General features: G+C 31.2%; 1 protein-coding gene across 3 annotated transcripts in view; it reads right to left on the bottom strand.

Annotated features, from left to right (window-relative positions):
- The window catches only part of LOC124353925 (inactive rhomboid protein 1), a 291736-nt gene that overhangs the window by 34453 nt on the left and 234473 nt on the right, over positions 1–22810 (bottom strand). For all 3 annotated transcript variants that reach the window (XM_046803984.1, XM_046803985.1, XM_046803986.1), the window contains one exon: positions 1111–1194. In XM_046803984.1, coding sequence (XP_046659940.1) covers positions 1111–1194 — 84 coding nt within the window. The remainder of the gene's footprint in view (positions 1–1110; positions 1195–22810) is intronic.

The following is a 22810-nucleotide window of genomic DNA, read 5'->3' as shown; positions in this document are numbered from 1 at the left end:
CATACTAGCATAGAGCTCTGGAATATCTAAGGGCCAACTAGGGCCAAGCAGACTGATTTACTTGAAAAACACAATTTTTAACGTTCGTTTCTTCAGTGTTTTCCAAAGATGTACTCTTTATGATCGAAGATTTCAGTAAAACAATATATTTACTTATATTCAATTACCATTTATGTTAATAATATAATTCTAAAAATGGTGGCTCCGAATTTTTATGCAGTTTACAATTAATCACGTATAATAACAGATGATCCTAGATATTAAAAAAAGTATTTGGTAAACTTTTTCCCTTCATTTTATGCGAAAAATAATATTTTATTACCAAATTACTTAAAATTTATTTACAAAATTCTAACATAATATAATATAATAGTGCGTATAAATGCATGCTATTTAATAGTTTTTTATAAAGTATTTTTAGTAACTTCTGTCCCGATGTTGAAAATAACAAGTTGTGGGAGTGGGCGGTAGTCCAGTTCCATCTTATCAAGGAATTACATACTCCAGCTAAGATATACTTAAGAATTCCGGATTAATTTTATATCGTTATTTACTAAACTACTGTAGCTTTTATGTAATTATATTTTGGTCTTATTTCTTTAAATTCATAAATAACATGTCCGTCTTTTTTAACAATATTGCAATAACGTAATTCATTTTATATCTTAAGCCAGATAATTAATTTAAAATAACACATTTGAAATATTATAAATCTGACCGTTCATTTAAAATGCATTTAATATTTCTCACTTGATGAAGGACTCAGTTTCATACGGAGTGAGTTTAATCTCAACTAAAATAAAACTTATGTGGATTTAATTTTATCTGGGACGACCTTTTATTCACAAACGAAAAGCCTCAAGCAAATCCATAATTATACACAGTTTCATGTTTAATTATAATAACAAACAACAATGAAACAAATAATTATACTATTAAAAACGTAGGTGTAAACCATTTTATATTTCTTTCCTTTTAATAATTTTTAGGCTACGTAGCTTGGTTGTTTCTATGCCAGTGAGGTGTGAAGTTTTACCATCGATTTACACTCTCGAAGTTTAATAACATTAACAACAAATTAACAACATTTTATATAAACTACGGACTCACCTTGGTGTAGTAAGGGTAGGCAACGATGGCGGCTGTGTGGTGGGAGGAGGGGTTGGCGAGGGGGGAGACTGGCCGACCGCTCTCCTGAAAAAAATATCGCATAAATAACAACATCGTAAAATTCTTTATTGATCTACGACAACTAAAAATCCGTCCGTTAAAAATTGGATCATCAAAAAATTTTGATCAATAAATAACATTGCATTATACAATCTATGAAATCACTGTTGGAACGGTATTTTAACTAGAATCAGTGGATGTTTTCTATGGTTGCGTGTAAACGTATTTAACATTATACAATGAGTGTGTTATTTTCTATAGAGTGTGTGTAGTTCTATTCCGTATTACGTACAAAATGGAATGAACCCTTCCATTTACATTTTCTGTCATGTTCTTTTGAATGTTTCTTATTGATTTTTTTGAAGTTGGCCAAGTTATAGGAAATATTACCATGTGACATATAATCGGAAACAATGTATTGAAAACTAGGAATACGTTTTTACTATTTTATTTGAATGTTTTAAAGGTTTTATGTAAAGTCCCGTTTTTATTTCAGTTTCAGAGGTTTTTATTTTGATCCGTCGTATTATAACCGAAATTCGTTTTTGAAAAATATTCAACAAACTGTTCTGTTCACTTGAACTGTAACATTTTACCAAATGCCAGGCATATTTTTAACAATTTTGGATTCATGCACAGCTTTTCTAATAAATATTTGATAACATATCTTAAATATATTCCATGTATATAGTTTATAAGTTTTTATAGCTTTAGTTGTTTCCATAATACACCTTCAGGATACCTTAGCTCTCTCACTCTGTACCAGATTATATTACATACTCAGGTAGTATACTGTGGAGCTTTATTGTCGAATCTAATAAGTCAAATCCTGATTCAATTGAAATTAATACACTTACTGTCCAAACAGTTATGTTCCATACAGTGACTTTATTCTAAGTAATCTTTTGCTTGGGTTTTTCGCGAAAACGTATAAAGGCAAGCGAGAACATTAAATACTCCTCCGTTTAAGAAAAATGTCTCTAGTCACAATACATTTGCTCTTTCCTCCCTCCAAATCATTACTGGAGTATTTCTGACACCCATTATGCTTCATACATAATGAAGGGTGAAGGACAAAGGGACGGGAGCTCTTATTGATTCCAGATACAATAATGAGGAAAACTAAAACGGAATGTGTTTTGCAAAATATTTCCCTTTGTGCTTGAATTTCTTTTAAATAATACCGATACTATAGTAAATAAATGTAAAATTTCACTCTCAATTTAAAAAACTACATGATTTTAAACATTATGTACTAGTGATTGAGCTTTCTTTGGCGAAGCGACCAGAACTGTTTGTTTAATATTTCCCGTTCATTTTTTATGTTGTTTGATAAAGGTTAAATTTGAAAGTATTCCATACGTAATACTAGTATGTGACTTTGTACCTTTTTCTGAAAAATTATAAAAAGCGATTAAGATGAAGATTTTCCTAATATTCTAAATAAAACAGAATCTTCGTATCTTTGGTTCACATTCACTCATTTAACAAATTTAATGTTCCAACCATCAGAAGATGATAAGTTTTATTGGAGCTACTTGATGATGTTTACTTTCACAAGATATACATATTTCTCTGTTATCTAGTATTATTTGTGTTTAAATTCATTTAATTACTGAATTTCTGTTGGTTTCAGAAGTTAAAAGGTTCATTTACTATACCCTACCGGTAAAAACTATTTTCCCCTGTCGATAAAATTAGTGTTTAATAGAGATAGATAAATACTCGTATGTTTTAATAGTCACCCATCGTATTTATTAGTATTTTATTATACATACATGATCTACTCCACAAGAATCCTTAACTTGCACACCCAGATAATTTTTAATCTAGATCGAGATCCAACCCTCAAAAACCATTTTCCTTCTATAGGATACGTTGGGAAAACTTGACATCTATGTAATTTTTTACAACCACAACACTTTTTGTAAGTAAGACGTTTCGCGCCTTGTTTAACCAGAGCCAACAGGATACGGGGATTGAGACTCTCCACAGAGACAATCAATGACCTTCAACTAAGTTGAGAATTTCTTTAAACTCATGTTAATGTGCTGATCTGTATTCCTCTTTAAAGAACATGAGTAAAATGGAAATATAAAATGAATCAAAGATCAATACTGTTAGCTCAATACTTGTAAATAATAGCAATATAAATATAAAAAACATATAAAAAGCATATTTTACTAAGAAATATTTACAACAGATTTTAGTAATAATATATCCTACAACAGGACAATTAAATTTATCTATATATATAAAAATGAAACTGTTCGTGTGTAACAGCATCACTCACAAACGGCTGGACGGATTCGCCTAATTTTTTTTTAATTTGTTCGTCTTGATCTGTAGAAGGTTATAGGATACTTTTTATCCCTTTCCCGATTCAGGATTCCGCCCCACTGGTTACAGAAATACCCGTAAGAAATGCATTGCAGCAAACATATGTTATTAAGTGAAAGAGTCTTTTCAAATTTTTAATCAGCTGTTCTTTGTAAACATATATAATGCGACAAAAAATACATTTATATATAAATTTCTTTACACTTATAGTTTTAAAGCATAGAGTAAGCTTAAGAGAAACGACAAATTTTGTTTAAACTGTTTCTGCAATCATAATATATAAAAATGAATGTTTGTGTGTTTGTCCTTTATAGACTCAGAAACTATTGGACCGATCACTATGAAAATTTGTATTTTTCTATGTAGAAGGTTTATACGCAATGCCCATTGATGTAACTAACCACCAGGCTGTACTGCAAGATATAAAAGTTATCAAAGCGCCTGCACATTATAAACTGCAATTACAACACAGTAGTTACGTATATTAAAATATCCAAACACTATTTGAAGGCAAAGAAATATACGGGCAAAGCTTAAGAGACGCGTGCGAAGCCGCGGGAAACAGCTAGTTTTGTATATTTTAGCTATTCTTGCTGTCATATATCCCGCTAAATATCACTTTCAATTTCAACTTTCATTTTCAAATACAACGTCATGTTTGAAATTGACCTCTATGGGATTTTGCCAAATTTTTGAGTATCGTAATAATGCACAAGATATCATAAAAGGATATTGCCTGTATAATCATATTTTAAATTTTACACTCAACTTCAGAGAAGCTACATGTTACGCAACATGATGTCTCGCTAACAGAGACGCATCTGTCCCATCCTGCTACACATCGTATTACTTATTCCCCTCGATACAGTTCTATAATAAGGAAAACAATACAATTTGAAATCCTATCATCGTAACGTCGAGTTAGGCTAATTAATGTTACTGTAATGACTTTTCCTGTCATTATGTTGACTATAATTGCTACAGGATAATACTGAAATAATTCATACATAAGTCTCTTCTTTATTCGTACTAATGCAATAAAAACAACTAGTTTTTTACATATTTTGGTTTTTTTATATCAACTGCCTTTTAATTTCGTTTTATAATATCTGCAAACTTATTAAAAGTAATTATAAAAATGATTGCTATTAACAACAAATATGTTTTGCTTGATATAGATAAAGTCCTCACCATCGAACACTTGGTAACAAAATTCACAATATTAGTTTGTATGTAAATTTTCTTTTCTTCTTAAGATTTTACGTTTTAAAAGAATAATCTCTAAGTGCATATATTTAGACGCACTAAAGCGATCGAAACCAATTCTCAAACGTATAAGTCAGTAAGCCATATTGGCTATAAGTTTTGTTTGCCTAAGCAACCGGACCAGCTCTTCAGACTCTAATTTAATTAGTAATCCACTACTTCAAGAGCTGGCCTTATTTCAGGTAGGGAACAGTGTAAAAAAGACCTTGCCATTGTGTTTCCAACTATTGTTTACTAGTTTCATGTTATATTTTCACTTTATCTCGATCTACGTAACTTAGAAAGACGTTTACGAGTTTTTACACCTTTCAATTCAAAGTCGACCAGATTATTTTATTTTCCATGTAGGTTTTCCTCAGCACAAATATATTTTGTTTTATACTAGTGTGCTAGAAAGAACTAGAGTTGATTAGTTTCTAAAACGCGAAATTTCACTTTCAACAAAAAGTTTTTGATAATTTTGGAAATTAATCAAGAACTGTGTACCTTCTTCCAATACGTAGCCTACTCGAGTAAAACCCCTTCGGTAACGTTGAGCTGGAACTTCGTGTAAAGGTCAGCTGTACAGAATAAGCGGCCGCCCGGGCGGGAAACATTTTCTATGTTCGTAAGATTCCCTTGATGAAAATTCAATGGAGTCTGGGTGTTTGAGGAAGATGTGATTATTATATTCGTACTACTACTCACTGATGATATTCAAACCCAGTCCTGATGTCTGACCTTAAAAAATAAATAATCGTCATACCCAGGGCCGCATTTACAAATTCGGCGCCCCTAGGTCTACAGACCAAAGAGCGCCCCCCCCCCCCCCCCCCAGAGGACTCTGATTACACTGACGTAGAAATCCAGTAAATTTCTTAATTACGTAATTTTTATGAAAGATAATTACAATAGTATATATATATATATATATATATATATATATATATATATATATATATATATATATATATATATAGGAGTGTTTTGAATAAATAAAAGCAATGAACCAATGAATGAGTCAACGTCGCACCCTGGACCTAGTTGACCTTAGCCACCCGCCCCGCCGAGCGCCAACACCACCCGCCGCCGCAACTTTTTTCTTTTGTGTACTTTCAAATTTATGCGCCCCCTAAAATTTTGCGCCCTAGGCCTGGGCCTAGTGGGCCTATAGGGAAATGCGGTACTGGTCATACCAGTAGTCAAATTGAATGACTTATACCAGTTGTTTATAAAACAATAAATCTTTATAATAATAACGATAATACTATTAATTTATTGGAATAGTTACATGAAATGTATTGCTGTGCTTGAAAGTTTCTTGTAGACCTTCAAACGCTTCTGGGTCCCATATATCAAACAGAAACAGCGGGACTGTGACATGTTGTGTATGCCAATGTGTGAGGAATAGTAATACGTTTTAGCCCCTATATCAACGTACTTTATGAGAGAAAGAGGGCATTTTCGAACATTACGTACCTGCTATGCTTTCACCAGAGCCTAATGTGGTATTCTTGACCGTTACCGAGAAATACGAGAAGTGTATGTGTCCGGCCGACTTGGTAAATTTAATGTAATAAAAAGTAATAAGAAAGGCCTCTCAATTTTACAACTGAAAATAAATTCAAAAACTTAATTGAATTATTATTTTAATGGTGATATATTGAAGTTCCAAAAAGGAGTGGTGAGAGTAAATCAAATTTTTGAACTCCCCAGATTTTTTGATACTATTCATAGAGTAAGGTACTAAGCCCATAGTCGTCTCTAATTATATTAAATACATCATGTATTTTATGTTTTCTCTTTTAAGATTTAAAACTAATCAACACCATTTTTCGATTTATAACATTTATTTATGTTTTAACTCAGAATTCCTATGAATATACGAGTATTTTACAAAATCCTTTAATCCAAATTTAAACATTAGAGGTTAGATTTTTATATTATTAAAACAAAATACTAGAAAGGTTTTCAATCTTTACAAGATATTTTGCTGAGAATAAAGGACTTTTGTAAACAGCGTAAGATCTTGCGTCCCATGCGCCGAGTATTGGCTTGGCCTTAAAATATTTTAATTGATTACGATCTTTTTAGTGATTTTTTATCTAAGATATAGCTACATCTTTTAGTACTCAGATTAAATGAAACACTAATATGGGTTTTATATTTAAATAACTCTAACAAATTGTACGTAGCAATATGTATGGATCGTTTCCAACATAACTCAAATTTAATAAAAAGTAGGCATTTATTATAGTTATAAAAATTAGTTATCATGCATTATAAATAAAATTAATTAATAATTATTTGTTCCTTAATATACCAACAAAAAGGAACTAAAAACTGAAGTATCAGTACAATGGAACCGCGTTGAAGTCGTTCAATATTCATTATCTATTCTATTTTCAATCTGAATGCCAGTGGACCAAATGGCACTTGAACTGTAAGCTATAAACTAATACCGTGTATTAATTGAATAAACAACAAATTAATTTCCAAAGGATATTTGAATGATAGAGCCTTATTTCCCTATGGAAACTAATAAAAGCTAATTGTTATTACGTGTGACGGGTTACATTTCCGTTAGAAGAACCCTTACAATTACAAATCAAATATGGACGAGCTAATGAAATCACTATTTATTAATGCACATGTGGAAAGTTTGTAATTTTATAGGCCATGAAAGTACAATTATAGCTATTGATTTGTATACATTAGCCATTCTGTACACCAACAAATTGGCACACAGTAATAGGTATTATTGAGTTATCGCCGTGACAGAAGTAACATATCGATGTCCCTGCGTGTTTTAGTTTAATTATAGAAATCCTGAATGTGATTTTTATTATGAATATTTTACAAAAAGCTAAATCAGTATGATTAAATCAGTACTTATTCACTCAAGTTGAAGAACGGAATTACAGAATCGATACTTCGGTTATGCAGAGCTAATAACTGTCAGGTTTGGCTTTTTAAATCAAAGATGACAGTTTTTATGCAATACATTTTAATGATTAAAATAGATAGAACCATACATAATAAAATAATGTCCATACAGATAGAATTAATTCAAAACGAATTATGCATTAATAAGGAACTTTTGTTCATCTACTGCAAATCCATTCCTTTGTGATTCGTTAAGATTTTAATTAATTAGATTTGGTGACTGGGGTTGTTCTGAAAACCTATATAGAGCTATTATGAAAAGTTTGAATATAAAAACGCGTGACACTACGGTAGTAGTTAAAGCGATAACAGTAGTTTTTACTAATTACAATCATTTAAAATTACACTGCAGCACCTTATATTGGGATATAAATGTTCACAGAGGTAGACATGATATTTCGATGGCATATTTTCTTAATTTAAAGTCATAGCCCTTTAATATAACTTCTATGAAGACTGGAAATGTAAGACAAAATGTTACATATTTGATTTATTAAACTTAATAAGTTTATAATGAAATTATGTATGACTTACGGATATTATATTAATATTAAATTCTTAATGAATTTATTTTTATCAATCTTTGTAAGAAATTAAATGTCATCTTTAGAATCTATAGAATGTAAATATTGTTTTGAAAACTTTCAAAGAATTATAACGAAACTAATTTTACCACCTTAAACAAACTGTTAACACTAAGACTGATATTAAAAGAAGGAAAATATATAGTCAAAAGAGCGTTTTGCATAATCGATTTTAACATTGCAAAAGACTTTTGTAACGTAACTGTCAGTCTCTGAATACGGAAGACAATGATACTACGTAATGTTAATTATACAGACTGGAAACTGGAATTACAAGTACACATCGCGGATGACAACATTCGTGAAATATCCTGTACCAACAGTTTAGCTTTTTTTATGTTGGCAGGAGCGCGGTTGGGGGTCAATTTTACTCTGTGGTTGTCAACACTGCTGCATATTTTACAGAAATGGTATTGTATTTTTACCAACATCTCCTCTCGGAATATACTCGTGAGTGGGTTACTCTAGGTAGGTGGGGGGGGGGGGGTAAAATAGTGCTGCAATAAACTTGTGTTATGGCTAGATAGTGTCCTAACTAATATTACAAATACGAGGAAGCGGGTTTTGTTTGCATGTTACACTTTCATTCCTTAACTATACCTCCGATTGAACTGAAATTCTTATGATACCTGGTTCTTATTTCTTATTTCTAAAATCCCTCCGGCCTGCGCCCCACTAGTCTCTGCGAAAAATCCCATCTTGGTCTCTAAAGTTGCATTACAGAAAACAAATGTATTAATTGTGCCCGTCAAATGTAATGAACTGTTCTATTGACATTGTTTTTTGACAGCACAAGCATATGTTTATTAATTCAACCACTATTTTAAATTTGTACACATTTATTGTGTGAAAGCATAGAATAAGTTTGATCGTAACAACACTTCTTATTTCAACCATTTCTACAACCGCAGAATAAGTAACAATCCAGATAAGATAATTAAAAGTCTTAGTAAAAACATACTTTCAACTGAACATTTTAGCGAGTATTAAGTATGCAGTGTGTGATCAACACTGTAATGCAGATATAAAACACTAAGTAACTAACTAACTTGTACTTTAAATTTAAAAACTGTTATAAAACCCACCTTTTGACAGAAGTAGGCTTCTCAGACCTGTATATGTATATACATATTTATGATCGAGAATCAACTATGGAACAAAAAATACTGGAGTAGATAAAATTGTCGACGTCAGCAATATAATTCACTCTAACAAAAAATGCTAACACACGTGCGAAGCTTATACAATTGCTTGCGAAACCGCGGGTGGCAAAAATTATTTGAATATATTTTTCCACAACAATTTATCTGGAACAATGTCTCTGTAAATAATAAAACATTTTTCATAGACTACAGTATTATAGAAAACATTATTTTTATCATTTCAATCTAGAATATAACAAAGTAATAAACTTCCATTTTTTATTATTGTCTGTTGACAACGAGGATGTACAAAATGGCTTACCCCTGTAGTTATCAACATAAAACCCCATTTTACCGCAATAAAATGTTTTTCACCTCCAACCTGAAATATTGGACCGTTTAATGATATTTACTATGTTACTGCTACTATTACTATATATGAATATGAGTGGCATGTGTATAAACACAGGGTAGGAAAAATCTGTACAAATCAATATCTTTTTAAGTTTTGAAATCAATTGAACTTTTTAAATTTAATCAATATATACATATTAGATATGCCAACTCATAATAATACTTCAATTACCAACAACTAGCAAAAGGAATAATGAAACAAATTCAAACTTGGCAAAAAAATTGGTCTTATACATATCTTAACTTAGTTCATTAGCCAGCTTTGTACGTTACTTCGTTTCATCGTGGCAGCTGTTAAAACTTTTAAAAATATACAACTTATTTATATTTATTTAAATTCTTATCAACTTTGTTGTACCTCGACCAGTTCCAAATATAAATCCCACGAAAACAAATTAATAATATTTCAACTTTCACAAAATCTGCGTACTTCTTCCAACTGAGTCGGAAGGACAATTTTATTCGGGGTTGAAGCGTAATGAAACCGTATATTTCACTACTGTTAGTAGCAAACAAGTAATCCGGGTTCGAGGCCTGACCGAGCCAGTATTGAATATTTATAGTTGAATGGATACAGTATCTATATTCGAGCTTCTTATTATTAACTCTTTTGGTTGAGTTATAACTATTTATATACGTGGAAATACATTTAAATTAGTTACAACAGCCATAATGATATAAAATATTGTATTCAATTAAACTAAATTTTTGTCATTCACAATTACGATAAAATTAAGTTAGAGTTGTCAGTGTCGGGTTAATGAATGGCGTTAATGGCCACTGCTGTAATGACTTTTGCATTCATTACAATTATTAATTCTATTACAGTACAACGAAACTTTCTGACAGTTTTTGACCTTGTAATGTAAAACATTGTTAATATCTAACGTATTTATCCTTCGCATCGCAGTCTCATTTATAATATATATTTTAAATTTGTATGTATACACATATAATGTATATCTGCTTCATTATTATAATACTCAGTATAATCAATAAGATAGGGTAAATATTAAAAGCCTCCTTATAAGAGAAGTTGTAATTCTTACACCGTACAATCTTAAATTTGTGGGTTTAATTTTACTGTAGTCCAGATCGAAATTATTTGTAAGTTAAGAAAACATTGCTACTTTCAAGGGGTAAAACAAAGAACAAGCACGTAAAAACAGTTTGTCGAGTTTTACTAAAATATTACATAATTTTGAAAAATACATCAAATATAATATTAAAATTTCTTATTGAAATGAGAATTAAAAATGTGTTGTGTACCAGTAGTACCTACACTTATAGGTTTCAATATTAATATAGATTTAGATTGTACATTTATTTGTTTTTTTCCACAGTTTTCAAAAGAGGAACGTTTAAGACTCCCAGTTTAAAAGAATAAATAATCCCACCCCTCCCACCTCTCCTCCATAGTCCATGAGACGAGGGCCAATTTGCATTGTAAAAGAAACCCCAGGCTTTTTGTTAAATCGATAGAGGAATTCCTCTTAAAACGAAATTGAAAGTTAGCCACCCTAGTCTTGATGGTCAACAAAATCCAAATGGTTAAACATATGAAACAATAATTAATTCTTTCGCAGGTCATATTGTTCTTCTTAGTAAATAAAATGTTGAATCAGCACCAACTAACCGTATACGGTCTAACCGACAATTTGGCTGAAAGTGACAAGTTTCAGTCTCTTCACCTGCTTGACAGATGGTGATTGATTGTTTAAATGTTTACCAAATAAAAAAATAGAAAGTTATCGACCACGATAACTACCAATTTCGTTTGGCTGTAAATGCCAATTTTTGACGATTTTATATTGTTTTATTTGACTGTTTCTGTCACATATGTGTTTAAATAGCCAAATTATTATATGATCGACAGGCAAAATACCTATCAAAACGGCTTTTTCGCGCAAGTTAGACATCCGGATTCGAATCTCGTCGGAGAAAGTAGTTTTTGTGATTCAATCTGTATTGAAATAAAATAAGGCTATCGCCATTTATAAACATTAAATAAATACACTCTGACACTCCCTCTAAATATAGTACAGTGCAGCATAAACAATCCAGACGCCAATAATCCGGAGCAACACAAATCATAATTCTGCCCGGTGAAAAACTCTAGTAAAAACAGTGCTATAGTACTTTTACAACTCGCCGAGCACTACGGATATGCGCCGTGAGCAAATTGAGAGTTAGGTCGTGGCGGGAGGGGTAGTGATGACGGAACCATCTTTGTTTGTTTGTTTGTAAAGGTTTTCTTATAATTTAAGTTAATTTAAAGGTGGTGCAAAAACAATAGAATTGGGTAAAGATGAGAATTAGAGTGACATTTAAGAAGAGTCACAATCTGAAACGAATACAACAGCCAATATCTGATATCATTGAATTTAAAACAAAGTGAAAACACAGCTCGTCCTTCTTAACCGTATCAGGAATTAAGCTGCAAAACACTAATGTTCACTGCAGCTGCCTTTAATTTTAACCACTGTATGCTGTAACATGATGCACTCAGATTTTTTGTTTTCTTTATGATATCTCAAAAAATGTCTTCTTCATAAAATAACTAGATTAGTACAACTCTGCGCCAAATAATATTATTTTTTCGTGATACAACTCATTTAAACTATCCTAAAGTGATGATTTTATTCATACGCTCCATTTCTAATTAACCGTTAGGATGAATTACGATTTCTGGGAGGGTTTTATTTTAAAGAAGTTAACCGGCCTTTAATTGTTTAATCTCGATAAGTCGTAGAATCTTTAAAGGATCCGATTATATAAACAGGCCGGACTCTAGACTCGATACTCTATTAATTAATAATATTAGTATATTATTTATAGTTAGTTTCTAAGCACTTCTGAATTTAATTTATAAATATGATTTATTAATAAAATGGTTAATGTGCGCTTATTTTGATTATAATGTCTAAGGCCAAAACTATTAAATTTGAGTCCAAATGTTGGAATATCTTACTTTTACTGAACAAATTGGTTCTGAATTTACGACAGTTGAAATGTCATTTAGTTAGAGACGCTTTATAAATGGGCTCTACGAGCTATTTTTGGTTAAGTTTTCTTGGGCAATTTCATTTACGATCATGATAATCAATTTAATAGCTTTTTAATTTCATAGTTATTATTACATATTGGCATATTGTAAATTGTTAGCAATTTTGGTTGGAAAGAAATCTTCAAGAGCTGTCATAAGAAGTCCATAAATGCTACTACAAAATGTTATTCTTATTAATAAGCGTTAACGCTCAAGGAGAAAGTAAATAAGCTAACTTTTAGATTACGCTACTAAATACGTGGCTCACTTGAGTAAAATCTTCTGTTTAATAATAACAAATCCACCCACCGACATTGTAATAAACTCCTACATGGAATTAACCCATAAAAATTTAAATTATTAAAATTTAAATTAAAACGTACAATAACTTATTTTACTGGAAAATAGGTGGTAATTTCAGATAGTCGACATTTTTCCTACATAAATAAATATTGCAATAATTTTAGGTAAAGAGGAGCAGTTTTACTACTGAGCTCCTTTTTTGAGAGTAACACAATTTTCTTGAGAGCTTTCAACATATTTGTAATTATAACATTTTATTTCGTACTGTTCCTATTGAAATGTTTAGTTCCCAGACCAGCGATGTTTGGGAGACCTAAACAATGTTAGAAACTCATAAAATATAATTTTGTACGATTAATTAAATTATTTGGTAGAAAAACTTCACCTATTAAAAGTTTAAGTTCGTTGGAGTACAGTATCTCATACATTGTTTCATTTATGTTTACAATAAGTATTAACATTAATTGAACTAAGAATTATTTTGCAGAAGCATAATTAGTGAGATGAATGTTTAGTACAGTACAATGGCCTCTGCTTGCACGATATATTAAGTACAAACAGACGGACATTTGCCACAGTGACATGTTATATACGCTAATGTTGCACAGTAGTGGTTAGAGGGAGTTGAGGCACGCATTAAACTCATACATCAACGCACTCTAGGAGAGAAACAGGACATTAGCTGATATTGCAAGCTATACACAGACCACTCGGCTGTGCTCGCTGCCGCACCACACCATCAATATATCCTTATACGTGGTAGTTATCATACAGTAATTGCACCATTATGACAAAGCAGTACAGTCGATTGTTAACCAACTTTATTTTTTGTGTAACACTTTTTATAATCTATACTTGGAGTAATATTGTAATTGTGTACAAAGTTACTACAATACTGGATCCAAATTAAACTTGTAGGATTTGTTACTGGGCGGCTTTGTTATATAAAACACTGAAGATGGACTTCGGTCGATACATCAGACTTAGGAAATATATAAAATCATACTCTCCTCATAGTCACCTACTACTACCACTCTGCGTTCGTTCCACGGCGGACCACATGTTTGTCGTTTCCGATTTCAACAGAGGTAATAGAAGTGAAGCTGTAAACTAAATTTCAGCCCCCATAGTTAACTAATTCGAAAGGTATCGTGTATAAGGACGAACACAGACACTGGTAGAAGAGATTGTGAGAACGATCAGCCAAGTAAACTTCATAGTGGCAAATTTTAATACATTAATACGTTTTAAGGGCACAGCCATAGATGTTACAATTAATTACCTAATTTATAATATCCTTTCTTTGCACGTATTTTGTACATACGTAAACACCGAGTTCACTTGTGTCTAAAAATTTATACAAATACATTTAAACTTCATTATTGAGTTAAATACAATTATTGATTTTAAGGTGACACAACATACTCCTTCTGTTTTAATAGTACTGCCCTAGGAATATATAAACACTCGCATGAGTATATAAGAATGTTTGTTTTTTAAATAATCATATTGCCTATTATCCCAGTGTAAACCAATTTTTCAGCTTTTAAAATCTAGGTCTTTCCAGAGTTAATTCAACATCGATATAATATTTTTTATTTTTCACAAATAAGATACTAAGTTAATAGTATCTTTTGCGAACTGCCTTACATGAGATCCATGCTCAGTCCATCACATTTTTTATCAGTAATCCCAATCAACATAACACAGTAATCAAAGCTATTTACCTTTGACATTGCAGGTTAAGCTAAAGTTTTCAAGCTTTGTATGAAACTAACCAATCCAGTAAATTCACTTCATCTCATGTGTTGATAAATTCCATACGATTATCAGCCACTATGTATTCTGTTTATTAATATGTTCATCTGTGTTTATCTCGCTATCAACTCATACGATCAATTTAATCAGAGTCATTTCGTGACAAAGAAAAATCAATATTCTCAATAGACCGATTTTGAGTGTTTTCGATAACAGTGTAGTGGTCGTAGAGGTAGTTTTATACCAAATTTCAAACCTTATCGTGCTACAGACAAGCAAAACCTCCATTTCGTTCATCAACAATTGCTGGAAAATTGGATTTGCTAATCGTTCAGCCAGTATTAGTTATAAAGATCGTATAATAATTCGAATTAACAATTGTATACGTAATTTTAGTATGCGATATAAAAATAAATTTAAAATATTTTATGACATTAATTCAGATTCACAAAGATTTTTTACATTTTCAAACAAGCAAAGTTTTTTATAAAAATATTGAAATTACCAAACGATTAATTAAGTTAGAACTTAGATAACTTACTAGGACATTTGTATACTTTCAGAATTATTATGTATTCACATATATTATTTAACTAATAAGGGGTGAGAACTTTCAAAATCAGCAGCCTACTACAAAATTGTAAACTAAGTTTGAAAAGAAATTGTATGTTTATGCTATTCTTTCTGGATACTCAATATAAAATAAAAATACATAAGGATAACTGCTTATAACTGGCGTTACGGGTAGAATAAGTACGGGAGCCAGACGAACCTCTGGGGGTGGAAGGAGGGGATCACATGATCGGTCGTACGAGCTCACATTTAGTAATTACTTTATATGTCTTCAAAGAATATTCGGTGTTTAAGATTAAAAGTTGATGGAGTTTGTAAATTTTTGAAAATGATACGAATGTTCGCCAATCATTAGAGTTATCATACCGTAAGTGGAAAGGGATATTCGTTTATATTCGATCTGGAACGATTTCATTACGTCTCCCCCCACAGTAACGCTACTTAATTGTTGGCGACTGAATCCGCCTGCAGGACAAAGTCCTGTCGTATAGGATGCGCAGTACCTGAACAATAGACCGTTGTTCCGTGAAAAGGTCTCGCAACGTTGCACCCGCCATGGCTATCAGTTTTGTTTTAGAAAAGTCAAACGTGAAGTTATGAGGGGGAGCTTTTCATACTTAAGCCCCTTTTCATTCTAAACTGTACAATAGTCTTCTCTTTGACCCTAAACAATACGCAAGGCAACAACGTGTTCCTTGTTTTAATAAAAACTTAAGATCTGCGCAATTTTTCAACAATTATTTTAATTGGGCTGTTATGTTAGTTATAAGTTTATTAGTTGTTAAAGACTGTTAATTACATAAGACAGTCAATTGACCTGGGTTCCTTTGAAAATTATTACACATTCGGAAAAAAACACTTGTAAACAAAGACGGTTTCATTAATTATATTATGTATTTTAATTCCTTTTTGTACATCAAATGTACATTTTACATCTGCTTATTAGAAGCCAACATTAAATTATTTTAAAATATTTTTAAATTAGTGTAAACCTAAAATTTGGAAAGACTAATCCAACTATCCATCAAAATATTAAAATAAATCCATTTGGTTGCCGTTTGTACTTGACATGAATCATAGTATTATCTTTTCATTAGACACTTTATATGATAGGCACAGGTACAACTTATTTTTTGATAAATTCTAATAATTATTGACCAACTCTTCACGAACCAAGCAAACTAAGTAAATTAAATGTTACTTATAGCATAACAAGCACATTATTCGCTCTTCATTGATGAGAGTTATTAATAAATACTCTGTATTTACTTACGATTTAAATTACTTAAAAATTACTGTCATAGCAGGCTGTTTTTACGTCCTGTATTAATAGTCAGTGTTTGTCGAGCGGACAACATTGTGTAAATGACAACACTAATGCATGTTGAGTCCATTTGGTTCATATCTAACGATAAACAAGTAAAATCTTTAGTAGTATAATAGGTTACATTATTTATTTCATTAATGTCCTTTCAGGGACAAAGGAAAAAGTATTACTATTGTTAATACAATTACAATATGACTAGCGCCTGCAAATAACTAACAGCAAGGTGTTATATTTTCTACACAGAGATAGCCGACAAATAAAAATTAAGGCACTTTTAAAATGTTCCAAGTTATACATTATTATTAAAAACCATATACAGAAAATATTTTTATTACATATTGTAGTGATTTCCTTAAAAAAAGAACATTCCTAATACGTTAAATATTTGATTCATTTAAATGTTCTTTTATTTACAAATATTTTATCATTACAAATTATCTACAACTTTTTAATTAGTCTGTAGAAGAATTTAAAAAACAATTACATGATACTTAGCAACTCATCAAGTAATTTTATACTTCTGTGTAATGCTACTTCTTATATACTATATAAGATTTTAAAACATACCTTTCTGAGCCCAAAATTCTAACTTACTAGGAGTAGGAGTTCCGCAACTTACCTGTAAAAAAAGAAATTAATAATACATGTTGGATAACAATTTGCTCTAACATAACACACTACAATATTTTTATACACATAAAAAAATTGATAAGGTATTAGATTTGAAATATTCCATAAATGTCTCATGTCTATGTTATTAAACTATGATTTGAATCTATACAAGTGGTGTTTTGACAATAAAACTCATGATGAAAAATTCAAAGAAAACAGAAGAAGCCTTTGACTTTAAACGTAGCCTAGGTTTAGGCTGGGGTACTCTGATCGAGGTCACAGGTTTAATTCTCAGAGAGGTCAATACGAATTCGCAAATGGTTTAGATGGTTTTATTCTTAAAGCGTTAAGTACGACCAATTAAAATATACGTAATGAATACCACAAAGACCATAAGGAACTAATAGGTTACAAGATTGTCTTCGCAAATTGGAACGTAAATTCATAATTTATTTTAATATTAATAAGTATTGGAATACAAGAGCTGGCGCATAATAAATGGCAATAAATTGCAAAATGAAGAGATTGTCTTTTTATATACAAAATATGCTTATAATATAACATTATCTTTATAACCTTTTTTCAAAACGTTACTTTAGGTATTATAGTAGATACCTTTTAAAATTCATAATATTAAGATAAAATACCCTTTTTGAGTCTTGATTTTTAAATTTATTGACCTAACAACCGAATAATTTAAAATTCCGTAAGATTGTTTTTTAAAGATAAGAAAACAACTTGTTAAGAAAAGAGTTGAGCTTTAGAACACTTTTTGATAAAACCCTAGAAAAGCCATGATCTAAAATTAATACAAAAGTAATAAACTATAACGAAACGACCAAAAACAATAAACAAGTGAGGGCATTGCTTTAGTATAGCACCATTTGTTAGTGCAATGGACAGGTGAATACAAGTGCTCATCTAGAATCGCCAAATGTACTTTTTTAAATATCACTAAGAACTATTTAGTCCCGGGGAGAGAGACAATTTGGACTGTATAAGTACACAAAAACACGTCTTTCATCAAGTCGATAGGGAAATTTCAACTAGGAAAGAAAATAATCGTCAACTACATTAACTTTGACGGAGATCAAAATTAAAGTGATTAAAAATGTTAATGTTAATATTTTCGCCAGATCATATTTTTTACTTTCATAAAATTTAAACTAACCATCAGATATTTTAATAAATTAATGTTAAATCATCATCAGCTAGTCATATACACATGCCCTTAATAAAAAAGGAAATTTCTATTTTTATATATTTTGTCTATCAGCTGTTTATATTTCTGACGATCGATTTTTAATTACATCAAGCTAAGACAATTTCTAATTTTTAACTTATTAAAATACTCTCTTTTAACCTCCACTAATATAACGTGGCTGACAGTCGATTTCATTCTTAGGAAAAATTGTTGTATCGATTTCAAGAAAAACTAGTTTCCGATCTTATACGGTGCAAACTATCGGTTCCTAGACTACGATGGGCGATCACTTTTAGCCCACAAAACTTGGAACCAGTCAGCCAAATTAGTCAAACTTTTCAACTTCAATATCATTTGGTTTAACACTCTCTCACTAGCGCGCATACGGACGGCCATTTCCTAACCGAACCTGGCAGGCTCGCTTATGTCCATTAAAGCAAAAACAATATTGAACGAATGCTTGGATGTGCAGAGGAGACATTTCTATGTACTAACGTAGAGTTAGTATCAACTGGCGATCTCCCACGATATTTATATCAAACAGGATGGTGGTAATAAATTATGTAACATTAACTTCAACCAATTGGTGTTCTGATAGGTTAATTTTTAACTTCATTTCATTCATAGTAGTTTTAAAAAAGTAATTCCTATCAGTCATATTTTTATTTCATAATATGTCATTTTCTTATATTATTCATTACTAAACGTATTATTTTCTTGAGTCGTAAATCGTAAAAAACGCCACTCCACAAAGTTATAACTAATTCATATAAATACCCAAAAAAGTCAAAATTTTATCTTTGGGGTTTTTATTTGGGAGCAGATACAAAATTTGTCAATATTCCTGCTTGTAATATCTAACACTACGGGGAGCAATACAATTTTTAAAGATTTTACTCTTATATAATGGGCCTGTAACTTAAAATTTAAATAAAACACAATCAATAATCGATTGCACGACCTTAGAACGATGTAAATGAATTGTGTTACAGCTTCAACTAAAAGGAACTAGGACCAACTGACACACTATCAATGGTCCTAGGCTAGACCTTGGCTACTTCTGTCGACTACTGTGAGTACAAGGTTTGTACATTGAGCGTGACAATCCACTTCGTTCCGTTTAACGATTGTAACTCCTCACGTTCACTTCATAGCAAACGATACTAGATACAAATACAAGACGGACCTAATATAAATACATTACAAAATTTTAGTAATAAACATTACAAAATTAAATTATATATATATATATATATATATATATATAATTAATTTATATATAAAGAGTGTACGAATTAAGTACTAGTAAATAAAGTACTAATACGTCTGAATATATTTTAAACCGATGGAGATATCAATGTCCAATCTTCACCATACTTATTAAAATACTTTTTTGGATTTTTGGAGGATAAACCCCTTCCAAAGGGGGTAACTTTAAATTTTCAAATTGCAACCCCTACCATGCATACCCTATCTTGTGACATGCAATTTTAAAGGTATATTCAATAGAATACAATGACAAGAATAAAACATCCCTTCGACGTTCCTAACAAAATTTATGGATAAATTACGCAAAAACTAATCTGTAGGGGCAGTGCCAATGTCTTGCGCATAACAACATAATGCATGCTTGATACCTTTTAGTAGGATTTTGAGGTGTTCAACTCATCACTTTACGTAGTATCTAATGTTTGTGGAGTGCATAGTTTTGGTGAGAGGTGTCTTTTTTGTTTCTAGATGGCATTACAATGTAAAAAGTTATTTGCCCATAACTTTTGCCAGGAACGTCGTAGATGTATTTTCTTAGTCTCATTGAATATATATATATATATATATATATATATATATATATATATATATATATATAATATTGAGTTTGATGGCATTTTCATACATTTACTGCTAATTGCTTGTGGACTTTTGAAAAATGTACAAAGCCAAATTGATTGTTTCACAGACACAGGTGTAATGTATAATCTAATAATATTTTAAACGTCAAAGTGAGTTTATTTGTTTGTTACGCCCTCACGCGGAAACTATTCACACGATTGTACTGAAATTGATTGTTACACAGACACAGGTGTAATGTATAATCCTAATAATATTTTAAACGTCAAAGTGAGTTTATTTGTTTGTTACGCCCTCACGCGTAAACTATTCACACGATTGTACTGAAATTGATTGTTACACAGACACAGGTGTAATGTATAATCGTCAAAGTTTTGTTACGCCCTCACGCGGAAACTATTCACACGATTGTACTGAAATTGATTGTTACACAGACACAGGTGTAATGTATAATCCTAATAATATTTTAAACGTCACACGCGTAAACTATTCACACGATTGTACTGAAATTGATTGTTACACAGACAGAGGTGTAATGTATAATCCTAATAATATTTTAAACGTCAAAGTGAGTTTATTTGTTTGTTACGCTCTCACGCGTAAAACTATTCACACGATTGTACTGAAATTGATTGTTACACAGACACAGGTGTAATGTATAATCCTAATAATATTTTAAACGTCAAAGTGAGTTTATTTGTTTGTTACGCCCTCACGCGTAAACTATTCACACGATTGTACTGAAATTGATTGTTACACAGACACAGGTGTAATGTATAATCCTAATAATATTTTAAACGTCAAAGTGAGTTTATTTGTTTGTTACGCCCTCACGCGTAAACTATTCACACGATTGTACTGAAATTGATTGTTACACAGACACAGGTGTAATGTATAATCCTAATAATATTTTAAACGTCAAAGTGAGTTTATTTGTTTGTTACGCCCTCACGCGGAAAACTATTCACACGATTGTACTGAAATTGATTGTTACACAGACACAGGTGTAATGTATAATCCTAATAATATTTTAAACGTCAAAGTGGGTTTATTTGTTTGTTACGCCCTCACGCGGAAACTATTCACACGATTGTACTGAAATTGATTGTTACACAGACACAGGTGTAATGTATAATCCTAATAATATTTTAAACGTCAAAGTGAGTTTATTTGTTTGTTACGCCCTCACGCGTAAACTATTCACACGATTGTACTGAAATTGATTGTTACACAGACACAGGTGTAATGTATAATCCTAATAATATTTTAAACGTCAAAGTGAGTTTATTTGTTTGTTACGCCCTCACGCGTAAAACTATTCACACGATTGTACTGAAATTGATTGTTACACAGACACAGGTGTAATGTATAATCCTAATAATATTTTAAACGTCAAAGTGAGTTTATTTGTTTGTTACGCCCTCACGCGGAAACTATTCACACGATTGTACTGAAATTGATTGTTACACAGACACAGGTGTAATGTATAATCCTAATAATATTTTAAACGTCAAAGTGAGTTTATTTGTTTGTTACGCCCTCACGCGGAAACTATTCACACGATTGTACTGAAATTGATTGTTACACAGACACAGGTGTAATGTATAATCCTAATAATATTTTAAACGTCAAAGTGAGTTTATTTGTTTGTTACGCCCTCACGCGTAAACTATTCACACGATTATACTGAAATTTAAATGGACATTAGTAGGGTCCCTGGTTAACATAGAGAGGCATATTCTCAATTCTGTCTAAAAACCGTTCTGGCTACGCCGAACGTTTCTGCGATTTATGACAGAACAACTGTATGTTTAATCAATTTAACCATTATTTTTAATTTGTTTACATTTATAGTGTGAAAGCATACAGTAAGCTTGACAGTAACAGCACCTCTTAATTTAAACGTTTTTTGCAACAGCTGTTGAGCACAAAGTAAGAATACATCCGGATAGTAAAATTTAAAGTTTTAGTAAAAATATTCTTTTAATTGTACATTTGATTAAATATTAAGTATGCAGTGCTTGGTCAGTACTGTAATGCAGATACTGTCCGATAAAAAACAAAGTTACTATCTAACTTTTACTATAAATTTAAAGACTATTATAAAACCCATCTTAGTTGCCTTTTGACATAAGGAAGCTTTTCATACCTGTGTATGTAAGTATATGTTCTTGACGGGGAAACAGGGTAAAATCAATTACGGAACAAAAATACTAAGGCCGCAGTAGATTACTTTTGCCATAAATATACACTTCTTGACAGATTTTGCTGATCATGGCAACAAGGCAAACTCAACAT

Source organism: Homalodisca vitripennis, chromosome 2, assembly GCF_021130785.1.
Source record: "Homalodisca vitripennis isolate AUS2020 chromosome 2, UT_GWSS_2.1, whole genome shotgun sequence".
Taxonomy (NCBI): Eukaryota; Metazoa; Arthropoda; class Insecta; order Hemiptera; family Cicadellidae; genus Homalodisca; species Homalodisca vitripennis.
This window is presented reverse-complemented; position numbering and strand designations above follow the sequence as displayed.